Consider the following 13,779-nt stretch of genomic DNA (forward strand, 5'->3'; position numbering starts at 1 on the left):
CAACACAGTGCTGTCCACAGTCCGCAATGGAAAAGTTAAAGTTAACTTGTTGGACTTGTTAGCGTTCTTCGAACCTTGTGCGTTTTTTTGATCCTATTGATATAGAGTAAGCAGGCGTGCCTAAATGTTAAATGCTACTATAACAGAATCTGGAGGCCCAAATGTCGTTATAGAATTCACGCTCGGTGCACTGCACCCTGGCACCTAACTTTTGGAGCTCTTAATCTGACCAAATGACTTATGAGCTGAGCTCTAGTAGCTACGATGCTAAAATGGACTATGTTCTTTGCAATGCATTAATTTAGGCTCCACAGCCCATCATTACTTACTATGGTGCAGTTTCATTTCATGGAACAAAGTCTGCTCCATTCATAGTAACATAGTAGATGACGGCAGAAAAAGACCTGCACGGTCCAACCAGTCTGCCCAACAAGATAACTCATATTTGCTGCTTTTTGTGTATACCCTACTTTGATTTGTACCTGTGCTCTTCAGGGCACAGACCGTATAAGTCTGCCCAGCACTATCCCCGCCTCCCAACCACCAGCCCCTCCTCCCAACCACCGGCTCTGGCACAGACCGTATAAGTCTGCCCAGCACTATCCTCACCTCCCAACCACCAGCCCTGCCTCCCAACCACCGGCAATCCAAGAATCAACCACAAGATTTCAGTGACATCATCCTCAGTGACAATGTACTATCAGAAAAGAATAGGTAGACAATGTCCTGGTTCATTACAGCAAGGTTACTTACCACACTCGTCACACTTCTTTCCAGTAACAAGGCGTTTGCAATAGCAGTGTCCCGATTCTGAATCACACGGATTCCCACCAGATAGAGTTCCCAGAGGATTGCATCCACAAGCTAGACAAGTGAAATTGGTGTATGAAAAAACAAGTGAAATTGGTGTATGAAAAACAATCAGAGAAACAAAAGCTCTTAGGATATTTAGAGCCTGGACATAAATTCAACTACAGTTCATTGCATATAACTCCGACGACACTTACGCTGACATCCCAGTGGGTCATCTGCACTCAGCTCATAGAAGCCTTCTTTGCACTGATCACAACGTTCGCCTTCCACGTTAAATTTACAGCGGCATTGTCCGGCAATGAGACCCACGGAAAAATCAGTGTAGCCATCACAGACGCCACCATTTTGAGAACCAGATGGGTCACAATTGCATGCTTTAAGGGGGGGAAAAAGGCAGAATAATCATGTTTTAAACCATATGTATAAAATCCATCTTGACAGAGACACATACATCCATGTTAGCAGAGACAAGAAGTATCTAGATCAGAAATGGAATTTGGCACAACTCAGAATTTCTCAGACTTGGGACCCTCGACCAGGTTTAGGCAAAATATGGAAATGAATGGACCTTAGATCAAAAGTACATAAACCAGACTATGAATGTTCCTGAAAAACAGACTTGGTTGAGGCTCACCAAGAAGGCATGAATTAATTTTAATTTAATTGAAGCTTTATGTTGTGCCTTTTTGTGTACAAACCACTTCAAAATGGAATATCCAGCACCTAATAAACTATGCTACCATCAGAGTACAATAAACATGAGAAAGTTTGAAAAACATTAACCAAACATATGATGCAGTGTTCCTAATTTCAAAACGTTCTGTTAGCAAAATACCACAGTGCATCAGTGGTTTACCAATCATCTGTCTTTCACAAAATTTGGGTTAATCTTCTAGATTAATGTACATATGTCATTTATGATAGCAAGTATCTCATGAACATTAATCGCTGAAATCAGAGTTAGGGACAGCAAGAGTTTATGGAAAGAGACAGCCGAGGGGCGTCATCAGCTATGTCTTGGTTTTGTCCTACGACAGTAAAAGCCTTGTTATCCAGCAAGTAGAAGAGGTAGTGCTGGCTAATCAAATATACCAGTTCTCTGGGAGCTCCCTGCTTTCATCTCTCTTCTCCCAGGCAGCAGGGAGGAAGTAGACAATGCTGGTACAAACAGAATGGTGTCTGTACCCTAATTTAACCCTTTCCTTCTCATTCCCTTGCACTGAAGGTGTTGCCTGGAAAAAAATGCCAGTTACTTGAACTTTACATGTAGATAAATGTTGGTCAATGGAGCTTCTACTGAATTCACAAAATATCTACTATTACATGACTGATCAAAGTCTTGCACTTGATCATGCATGGCTTTTCACCCTTTTTGAAGTTTCTTTGAAAAATATGGAGTCTTTCCACATATTATAATATATATATATATATATATATATATATATATATATATATATATCAAACATATAAATGGCAAGTGACCGACTCACTTGCAAATGCGCAGTAGAGACTTCCCTCTCTGTCCCGCCCCTGCGTCAAGACATGATGACGGAACAGAGAGGGAAACTGCGCTGAGGGAACCGCCGAGGTCGCTACCACTCCCCCCCCGAGGTTGCCGCTACCGCTCCCCCCCCCCGGGGTCACCGCCGCATCCCCCCCCCCTCGCCCCCGGACCCCCTCCACCCGGGGCGGGCCCTCTCTTCTCCATTGAACTTACAGCGCCAAAACCGAAGCAGGCAGATCAGCTCCCGTCGGCCTTCCTTCCCTGCCTGTGTCCTGCCCTCGCCGATGTTACATCACACGAGGGCGGGACACAGGCAGGGAAGGAAGGCCAATGGGAGGCGATCTGCCTGCTGCGGTTTCTGCGCTGTAAGTTCAATGGAGAAGAGAGTGTGCCCGGGTGGAGGGGAGCGGCGGCGACCCTGGGGGGGGGGGGGTTAGCGGTAGCGGCGACCTCGGTGGGGGAGGGGCGGCAGTGACCATGGGGGGGGGAAGGCAGGAGAAATGCTGGACATGGGGGGTCTCAGAAGGAGGGGGCCTTGGAGCTGGGAGGGATGGACGGAGGGGAGCCTTGGAGCTGGCTGGGAGGGTGGGCCTTGGAGCTGGGAGGAAAGCAGGGAGGATGCTGGACATGGAGGTCAGAAGGAGGGGGCCTTGGAGCTGGCTGGGAGGGAGGGAGGGAGGGAGGGAGGGGGGCCCTTGGAACTGGGAGGGGGGCAGGGGGCCTTGGAGCTGGGAGGGGAGGGGGGCCTTGGAGCTGGGAGGGGCGGCGGGAGGGACGGGGGCCTTGGAGCTGGGAGGGAGGGACAGAGGGCCTTGGAGCTGGGAGGGAGGGAGTTACACATCAAAATAAAACATACCAATACTCGCTCGTTTTAACGGGCTTAACGGCTAGTATATATATGTATACTACAACCCATAGTTTCACTAAGTAAACAGAATCAAAGCTGATACGTGAATGAATGCATATAATATCTGTTTCTTATTAATATAGACAAAATGCATAAATGTGAGCACAATCCCTGCAATTCTATAAAGGTTCAAGGTTCAATTTATTTTTTGTATCACAAATCAATATAAAAATAAATCTAAGCGGTTAAATAAAACTATTAAAAAACTATTAAAAACTATTATAAAAGGGACAAAGTAATACAGGAAAAACAAAGGTAAACAAGATTTAAAAACAAAAGGAATAAAAAATGTAATTAAAGAGCAATGATTAACATAAGAACATAAGAATAGCCATACTAGGTCAGACCAGTGATCCATCTAGCCCAGTATCCTGTTTCCAACAGTGGCCAAGCCAGGTCACAAGTACCTGACAGAAATCCAAATAATAGCAACATTCCATGCTACCGATCCCAGGCAAGCAGTAGCTTCCCCATGTTTACCATCAATAGCAGACTATGGACTTTTCCTCCAGGAACTTGTCCAAGCCTTTTTAAAACCCAGATACACTAACATACAAAGGGCAGGTTGGTGTGGAAAAACACATGAAGGTATGCTGTGACCAACCCATGTGAAATCACAGCAAGAATCAAAGACAAAAACAAGTTATAAGCTTGGATGTTACAGAATAAGGTCAGCTGCACATGTAACTTAATATAATAAGATAATAATTGATGCTAACTAGCAATAGTTGACACTAGGTAGTATTAATTGCTACTAATTAGTAGTTACAGGCTCAACTGACCTTAGTCAGTATTTTATCACATGTGTACAAAATCCTTAGCGCATTGGAAGGAATGCGGATCGGGGAGGGGCATAGGTGGGTCTAGGGCATGACCAGGACTTGCACGCACATGTTACAGTATACAAGCGGTTACACACCTACAGTGGGGGAAATAAGTATTTGATCCCTTGCTGATTTTGTAAGTTTGCCCACTGACAAAGACATGAGCAGCCCATAATTGAAGGGTAGGTTATTGGTAACAGTGAGAGATAGCACATCACAAATTAAATCCGGAAAATCACATTGTGGAAAGTATATGAATTTATTTGCATTCTGCAGAGGGAAATAAGTATTTGATCCCTCTGGCAAACAAGACCTAATACTTGGTGGCAAAACCCTTGTTGGCAAGCACAGCGGTCAGACGTCTTCTGTAGTTGATGATGAGGTTTGCACACATGTCAGGAGGAATTTTGGTCCACTCCTCTTTGCAGATCATCTCTAAATCATTAAGAGTTCTGGGCTGTCGCTTGGCAACTCGCAGCTTCAGCTCCCTCCATAAGTTTTCAATGGGATTAAGGTCTGGTGACTGGCTAGGCCACTCCATGACCCTAATGTGCTTCTTCCTGAGCCACTCCTTTGTTGCCTTGGCTGTATGTTTTGGGTCATTGTCGTGCTGGAAGACCCAGCCACGACCCCATTTTTAAGGCCCTGGCGGAGGGAAGGAGGTTGTCACTCAGAATTGTACGGTACATGGCCCCATCCATTCTCCCATTGATGCGGTGAAGTAGTCCTGTGCCCTTAGCAGAGAAACACCCCCAAAACATAACATTTCCACCTCCATGCTTGACAGTGGGGACGGTGTTCTTTGGGTCATAGGCAGCATTTCTCTTCCTCCAAACACGGCGAGTTGAGTTCATGCCAAAGAGCTCAATTTTTGTCTCATCTGACCACAGCACCTTCTCCCAATCACTCTCGGCATCATCCAGGTGTTCACTGGCAAACTTCAGACGGGCCGTCACATGTGCCTTCCGGAGCAGGGGGACCTTGCGGGCACTGCAGGATTGCAATCCGTTATGTCGTAATGTGTTACCAATGGTTTTCGTGGTGACAGTGGTCCCAGCTGCCTTGAGATCATTGACAAGTTCCCCCCTTGTAGTTGTAGGCTGATTTCTAACCTTCCTCATGATCAAGGATACCCCACGAGGTGAGATTTGCGTGGAGCCCCAGATCTTTGTCGATTGACAGTCATTTTGTACTTCTTCCATTTTCTTACTATGGCACCAACAGTTGTCTCCTTCTCGCCCAGCGTCTTACTGATGGTTTTGTAGCCCATTCCAGCCTTGTGCAGGTGTATGATCTTGTCCCTGACATCCTTAGACAGCTCCTTGCTCTTGGCCATTTTGTAGAGGTTAGAGTCTGACTGATGCACTGAGTCTGTGGACAGGTGTCTTTCATACAGGTGATCATTGCCGACAGCTGTCTGTCATGCAGGTAACGAGTTGATTTGGAGCATCTACCTGGTCTGTAGGGGCCAGATCTCTTACTGGTTGGTGGGGGATCAAATACTTATTTCCCTCTGCAGAATGCAAATAAATTCATATACTTTCCACAATGTGATTTTCCGGATTTAATTGTGATGTGCTATCTCTCACTGTTACCAATAACCTACCCTTCAATTATGGGCTGCTCATGTCTTTGTCAGTGGGCAAACTTACAAAATCAGCAAGGGATCAAATACTTATTTCCCCCACTGTAACTGCCTAAATGGGCCTTTTACAAAGGTGCACTAGCGTTTTTAGTGCATGCTAAAAATAAGTGTGCGCTAAACGCTAGAAATGCCGATATAATCCTATGGGCGTCTCTAGCGTGTGCTAAAAATGCTACTGCTCTTTTGTAAAAGACCCCTTAAGTTAGGTGTGAGCCCTTACTCCAGTCTTTGAGCTTGCGTATATCCTCGTGCCTAAAGTCAGGTGCATAAATGCGGCCCTACGCTAGTATTCTAGAATGGTAGTTCCAAGCTGTTCTAGAATCAGTGTTTAGCATCCACATGTTTGGCACACACTTTAGGCAACCTTTCTTGCATTTGCCTAATGTGTCATTCTTCCACTGAACTTTATAGGGATGAAAGAGCAGAGAACATACAGTTCAACATTCGATACGGTGACAGCGCACTTACGTTCACAGATGTTGGGGTCACGGATATCTTTCTCTGGGTTCTGGTAGTAAAAGGGTTTACACTGCTCACAGTTGCGTCCCATTGTATTATGCTGGCACTCATCACACACGCCACCGCTACTGTTTCCAGTTCCCATGTAAACAGCCAGATCAAAGTGGCATTTGGTAGCATGTTCATTACAGTTGCATTCTATAAGTGAACATCGGTGTGTTAATTCATCATAAATTGAGCCACTTGTGAACAAAAACCCTGCCTTACAGTAATGCCATATGCCATCTTTAATGCTTTGCTCTTTACTTCGTACTTACTTTTGCATGCGTTACTGCTGCGACCTTCAGCGGGTCTCCAAGGCAAGTCATGATAGAAGTCCATACACCGTTCACAATTCAGGCCTTCGGTGTTATGTCTGCACATACAATGGCCGTGCACCTTGAGGACAGGTGAAGTAACAGGGGCCAACCATTAACATGTGTTCATAGGACCAGGAAAAAGGCTGAACGCTAACAGGACAAGACTCAAGAACTAAAAACGACAACTATAAACATTTTCATTCATTTTCCAACGAAGATCATAGGATGCCATTTGTAAGCATTACATCAATCTTTCTCAATTTCAGATCAAATAGGCTGTAATGCTCCCTGTGAATAATGAATGGTCATGGTTTTTTAAAACGCTAAGCATACAAAAAGAGAAGTTCAAATCTCCCGTGAAGACAAAACAAAACACAAAAAAAGGCGGAAGACAACCCAAAACAGACCAAAAACAAGGGAGTTAGAGCGCCAGAAAAGTTTAATAGGACCCTACACGGTCCGTGTTTCGGCCAGCAGGCCTTCTCAGGGGTCCTGAATCTGACGTTTACAGGTATTCCTCCAAGATATTCATGAAACAAAACTGCAATTGGAGGGCGGCACAGCCTTTTCGTTCTCCAGCTAGTCCTGGAGAACGAAAAGGCTGTGCCGCCCTCCAAATTGTAGTTTTGTTTCATGAATATTTTAAAACGCTCCCCCATGGTAGCCACATCAAGTGTTATGAAGTCCTTGCCAATCAAGGCACTACTCCCAGTTCTTATTAGAGCACCAGGAAGGCATTCACTGCTCCATATAAAGAAAAAGGGGCATAGTTATCAATGTGGGTTACCATCAACACATGTTATTTTACCACTAATATGTGCTATTTTAACACAGATCCCATTTTATTCATACGAGACCTAATAACCTGGATTGATAGTAAAATAACCTATCTTAATGGTTGCCCATGTTGATAACTCCTTCCCTCCACCCTAAATATGGTATCAACAGGTAGAGAAAGGATTTGCGGAAGGAGATTTTGTTAAATAGTTACAACAATAATAAAAAGCACATAACTTAATTTCAAAAATTACAAACAAAGAAATATTAGCAGAACTTTAAACTAGGAATAAGCAGCTGTATGGCATCCCACACAGCTCAATTCAGCAGTCAGGCCCAGGGTAGCAGAAGAGGAGGCCATGGCTCGATGCACCACCACTCTCACTCTACTCTTGCAGGCATTAGTACAAGGGAATCATTGAAGCCACTTGGATCCTGTGCAAAATTCTACACAGCAGGGCTACACTGAGCAAATTCTGCATTATAAAATTCCCCTATCTTGTTTTATCAATTTTATTACTATTTTTATTTTTGATGGTATTAGGTTATGATATTACATTTGTTATGATTACTGTTAGTTTTTTTGAATCTATTAATACATTTTAGTCTACTTGTTTGGTATTGCAATCTGCCTTGAATTTTGCAGGTTAAAGAGTATAAAAGTCAAATTTAATTAAATGTAGTTAAAATTTTAAAACCACCCACACTGGGAAAAAGTTTGCAAATATATTTTACCTGTGGACTTTGTACAGGTTCAAAAGTATGTGCATACTTCTTCTTTTTATTGTTCCATGTATTTTCTTCCTGTGTCCTAAACACGCCCCCTGGGAATGCCTTCTCTTACACCACACATACTTTTAACCACAGTGAGGAATGTGTGTAGGCAGCTCTGAAATTGCCCTCCCAGGCCTCTAACTATGGGTCTGTGTGCATGAAAGTGTCAAACCATAAATGATTAATTTGATGCTCTACATCTTCATGTAATGGTGATAGCAAATTTTAATAAAGTAAGCAAAGCTACTGACTCTAGTCCTCACCAATAGTGGACCCATACTCGGGGACAGTTTGCATATTTGTAAAGACACTGTAAAAGTCTGTTTAGTTCTTTTTTTTTTTTGGTAAATATTTTGAGAGAGTTTTGTTATCACTGTTTTGGGTTTGGTTTGGGTTTCTAGGGTAATTTTGCAGAAACTTCCAGATCACACTATTTCTTTTGATGCGGAAATGAGCCATGCACTATAAGTTCTACTTGCTTTCAGTATTTTCCTTTTTTTTTGGTACTTTATGAGTAAACTAGTAACGAAGGTCCGTTTCAAATCGCAAGGCTCTAGCAGGCTCCCCTCCCTTTGTGTCTCCGTGTGTCGCCGGCGCCCCCTGCAGCCTCCGTGCAAGAGCTACAGTGCAGTACAACGTTGGAGCGGGAATGTGCTCCGCCCTCAATGTCATAACGTTTGATGCGAGGGCGGGGCCCACAGACTGTGATTTTGTGTGGCTTCAGAGCTTCGAACTTACGAACCAGTGCAAATAGAATGTTGAGGGTGAGTTTTATATATATAGAAGATATTTTGGCCGATTCCACCTTTATACAAGTTTACACCGAGAAATCTGCCATGAACCAGCTTGTTCCATTCTGAGATGGCGAGACAGGGGTTTTCTTGCAACAGCTCACTAACCTCAGAGAAGGGAGCCTGGAGGTTCAGGTTAAGTACTGGCCTTGAAAGAAGCAGGTGGAAAGGCTTAAAATGGTGTACTAGTGGAGGTGGTGTGGAGGCCTTTATTATAAAAGAATTTACGAATGCCTGGAATACATAAGAAGGGCAGAGGGAGTGAAAAGGTTGAGAGGTAGTATAAAAGACATAAGGGAGGGGGGAATGGTGTTGAATGGCACATGGTAATTTCTGGGTGTGTCTATCCAAAGTGGACAAATCTAAGCTAGGCTCATATTTCTATTGTTTACTACGTTACATTACTAAGATCTTACTTTTGAGTGCTGTGAAGTTTGTTTGTTTGTTTGTTTTTAATTTAAAGGATGTTTTATTGAAAAAGTATAGAAAAACAATCATAAAGTTACAAAACATTCCGTTGTAACTAAGATACGCAAACGACATCAGCGTAGAAGTAACAAACCTCAGTCAAGCATCAATGCTAACAATAACTCACAGTTTCTTGTATTTTAACCCGTGCAACAGACTCCCTAGATTTCCCCCATACCATCCCCCGAGTGCTGTGACGTTTTTGCTCACCATCCCTTCAGCAGTGTCATCGCTGTAACCGTTCACAGGCGCACACTCGCTGGCATGCCCATAGCAGAAACAGTTGCCACGAACCACCATATCATAAATGGCATAGTAGTACTTCTCCTTGATTTCCAGTCTAGAATCCAGCAGGTCATCTCCCAAAGTATGCAGTTTTAGGAACTTAATCCTTAAGTTTGTGATTTTCAGTAGATCTTAAAAGGGAGGAGAGAAAAATACAGTGTGCGAAATGACTTATTCTGCTCCCTTTATTGAAGCTGAAGAAACCAAGATACTGCGTGGGATATCTGGATATTAGAGTTAAACACCTACTTCCCTAGAGTATTTACATCCTCCAAGTTAATGCAAAACACTTTAAAAGATAAGCCTGCTCTGTATTACTCATTTTTGCATGCTATATAGTGCCAGAATCAATCCAAACACCTGCATTTAGAAATATTTTAAATGCCACGTTATACACTCACTGGTCAATATTTGGCCAATAGCGGTTAACGTTTTTTTAAATGCTGACTGCCCTGGCTGAATTAGGCCACCAATGTTCAGCCGACACCTATGCAATGCCAGCACTGAATATCAGGGCTCTGGCTGTGCCAGAATGCAGGTAGCCAGGTGAGATATTCACCCCACTGCCTGGTTAGCCAACCGGGTAGTGAGCTGAATACTGGGTAAGCTCATAAGCCCCCCCCCCACCCGTGGACCATTGCCATACCTCCCAAACTGATCTATCCCTTCCTGACCACCCCCCATCAAGAGAGTGCCCCCCCCCATTTTGATCCCTCTCCCCACTAAGCAAGGCCTAATCCAGACTCCTCCACCCATCAGCAGGTCCCCTGGGCCTACCTTTTAACTCCCTAGTGGTCCAGGAGTCAACGGGCAGGAGTAATGCTCACTTACTCCTGTCCATCATGGGTCCTCCTGCAAAATGGCTGCTGCAATCTCTAGCAGCAGTCTCACGTACTTGTTGGTACCACGAGACAGCCACTAGAGGTCATAGCACCCATTCTGCTGGGGACCCGTGATGAGTAGGCGCGAGTGGGCATCACTCGTGCCCCATCAATCACCACCAGGGAATTGAAAAGTGGTGTGGGGGGGGGCTATTGGGGGGGTCTTGGAGGGAGAGGGAGAGGGATCAGCTTCAGGCTGCAACCCCGCAGTTATGTGAGTGCTGGCACCTGCACAGCTAACCAGGCAAGCAGGACTGCTATTTATGTGGTCCTACATGTCTGGCTAGCTATGCAAGCCCCAGCACTGAACTGACTCCTACCGGCAGCCATAATTCCTGGCTCTGTGTGCCTGATACGTCAGGGTGGGAAAACGCTCCCTTGGCAGGGAGAGACACACTATCCCCAAGGAAGCCATCCGAGCACCCCGCCTGACAAGCCCCCGCCGCAGACCTCCTTTTTCCGCAGCGGGATCACCTCTTTACCTTCTGCTGCTACAGCAGGAACCCTGCTTTCAGTGTGCTGTCCGACCATGACCATTGGAACTTAAAGGGGCCACACCTTGCACCATCAACGCGGGTCTCTGAAGAGCAGGCCATCCCCCTAACGGAAGAACAAGGCACTGCACACTCTATCACCCGGTGCCAACAAGCCCAGTTTGCCAAAGAGGGACCACAGTGCGCCTCAGCCTGTTTCTGAACCGTCTAAACTCTTTTTTTTTTTGTGAGGAGGCTCCAGGCTCACCAGGCTAATCCAGGCAAGCAGCAGGGACCAGACACACCCGGCATACCCCAAAAGGTGGCACCGCTCTGCCTACCACCCCCTAGCTCCGTCCAGACCACCAGGCACGGAAACACCCCCAACTTCACAAACAATCCAAGAACTGGTGAGAAGCAGTCCACCGTCTGCTGGAGATAGAGATATACTGACAGACTAAGGGGCTGGCCATCCTATGTCACTGTATTTAGTACAGAAATCTCTCTCTACCTGCTGGTAGATGGACACAACCCACCAGTTTCTGGATTCATCTGCTGCAGAGGCTAAGGAAACATCTGATAAGCCCTAAATCTTTTACACCCCATAACCACACATTATAAAATTAGGGGACCTTTTACTAAAGAACAGTTAGCGCACAAGAAAAGGCTTACTGTAAAACACATTAAAGTGGTTTGTAGTAATTTCCCTGTTGTCCTGCACTAATGTGCGTTAACCATTTTTGTATCAGGGTATGCCATGGGCAAGACAGTGGGCATTCCTGTGCTATCCGGCTTGCATGTTCTGATTAGTGGGTACTAACCGCATAACTACTACTACTACTAAATCGTTTCTTCAGTGCTACTAGACATAAGCAGCGCCCTAGAGGGCTCACAATCTAAGCTTTTGTACCTGGGGCAATGGAGGGTTAAGTGACTTGCCCAGGAATCAGATCACAAGGAACTGCAGTGGGAATTGAACCCAGGTCACCAGGATCAAAGCCCACTGCATTAACCATTAGACCTCTCAACACGTTAATGCGGGAACACCTAGTGCCTCCTAAATAGGAGACAGTAAGTGCCCCCACATTAACCCCAACAGTTAATGTGTGTTCTAATGGCTACATTAACAAACAACCCACATATAGTTTTTAAAAAAGCTAAAACATGCTGTGTTGAATCTGTACTTCAGTGTGTTTGAAAATTTCATGTTAAAATGCACTAAGCCCAGATTCTAGCATATTTCAGTAAAAAAGGGCTCCTTTGTCATATTTGAAGACATGTAGTTCGAGAGCAGGTAAGTTCAAGGATGTGAAATATGAATACATATGGACAATTCCAAGGATGAACAGGGGAGCAGAACATCCAGCTACATCAGACTTCACAAAGACCACTCAATATTAAAGGGTTCACTTACTCTGAATCCTAGGGCTGTACGGATCTTCAATTCTAAAAGCAGGATCCAACACCCGAAAAATAACCTGAAGCAGACAATTCACCAAGGAATGACTGTATTAGTTGACATTCAAGAACAGGAATGCAAAGTGTTGTCTTAAGAAAGCATGCGGCAAAGCTGGCTGAGAGTTTTTCTAAAAAAGGAAACCAGAAAGGTCTCTAACCTCTCCTTCGGTGGAAGGTTCAATGTCAGAATATCGAGAATCACAGATTATGTCATCTACTTTTTTCATTGGTCCAGTGGAAATGCCTGGGAATGAGGTCTCACAGTCATAGGCGAAGTAACGATACGCTTGCCAGGTCTTTCCAAAATTGGACGATCTTTCGATCAACATTGCTGATGGACGGAAGGTCTAAAGAAGAATAGAATAGATTCTAATTTTCTGTCAAGTGAATGTATCCCAGTTCTATCAGCTTCATGCTTTTGGAAACAAAATAGGGTTCCTTCTATAATGGTGACTCATATCAAGGAAATACAATGATTTCTGTAGAACTGAGAAAGTCAGGTGTTATAGCTAAATGATGCCAAAATATCTTCTAAAGTTAAAAGCAAATACCACAAAAAAACAAGACACTCACCAAGAGATGTCACACATCACAACAAATACAAGAAAATGTTGTCACAACTGAGAACACTTTTCATAATTTATTACTTATATGTTGAAGTGGTGTTTGTTTTAGATGTTGTTCTTGCCTGTTGTTAAGGGTTTACTGTACTGTTGTGGATGCCTTAAGCAGATGTTTCAAGAAAGAGGGCTTACAAAAGAAGCAATGATTTGCCAACTGCTATGTGGAGGGATTTGGGTTTGATTCTCAGCTTAGGTCTTATCGTTTATTAAAATCTTTTATTCCACCTGGCTATAAGTGATCACGGTGGTTTACAAAATATAAATTAAAATTGAAAAGAACGCGATAGTTCTTAGGATAAACCTAATCCATACATAAATCTAATAGCCTAACTCACACAGGCATAAAAAAATAAAAAATAAATAAATGAAAAATGTCTCACAGACAGCATGCTTAGTTTCCCCTTCCCTGAAACACGAGGTAAGCCAAACACTTGAATAAAAAAATATGTTTTTCCCCTTTTTAAAAAGTTGGGCAAAGATTCTATTTCACAAATAGCTGGAATCTGATTCCAAAGAGTAGAAGCTAACCAGAAAAATGCACTTTCCAGAGTAGACACTCATCATGCTTATGTTAGAGCTGGGATATCTAATCTATGTTGAGATAGTGACCTTAAAGTTCTTGGAGTGTAAGGAATAGTCAACAGGTCAGCTGGGACTGAGGATACTGGGAGGGGGGGGGGAGAGAGGAGGGAGAAGGAGCTGTGATCAGGGCTGAATTTAGGATCAAGGGTTGTAGGA

General features: G+C 44.1%; 1 protein-coding gene across 1 annotated transcript in view; it reads right to left on the bottom strand.

Annotated features, from left to right (window-relative positions):
• Positions 1-753: 753 nt before the first annotated feature.
• The window catches only part of LOC115458810 (laminin subunit beta-1-like), a gene marked incomplete at its 3' end in the record, with an annotated part of 33,303 nt that continues 20,277 nt past the window's right edge, over positions 754-13,779 (bottom strand). The window contains 7 exon segments of the mRNA XM_030188623.1: positions 754-864; positions 1,008-1,187; positions 6,162-6,350; positions 6,470-6,590; positions 9,532-9,737; positions 12,375-12,438; positions 12,577-12,765. Coding sequence (XP_030044483.1) covers positions 754-864; positions 1,008-1,187; positions 6,162-6,350; positions 6,470-6,590; positions 9,532-9,737; positions 12,375-12,438; positions 12,577-12,765 — 1,060 coding nt within the window.

Source organism: Microcaecilia unicolor, unplaced genomic scaffold (genome assembly GCF_901765095.1).
Source record: "Microcaecilia unicolor unplaced genomic scaffold, aMicUni1.1, whole genome shotgun sequence".
NCBI lineage: Eukaryota > Metazoa > Chordata > Amphibia > Gymnophiona > Siphonopidae > Microcaecilia > Microcaecilia unicolor.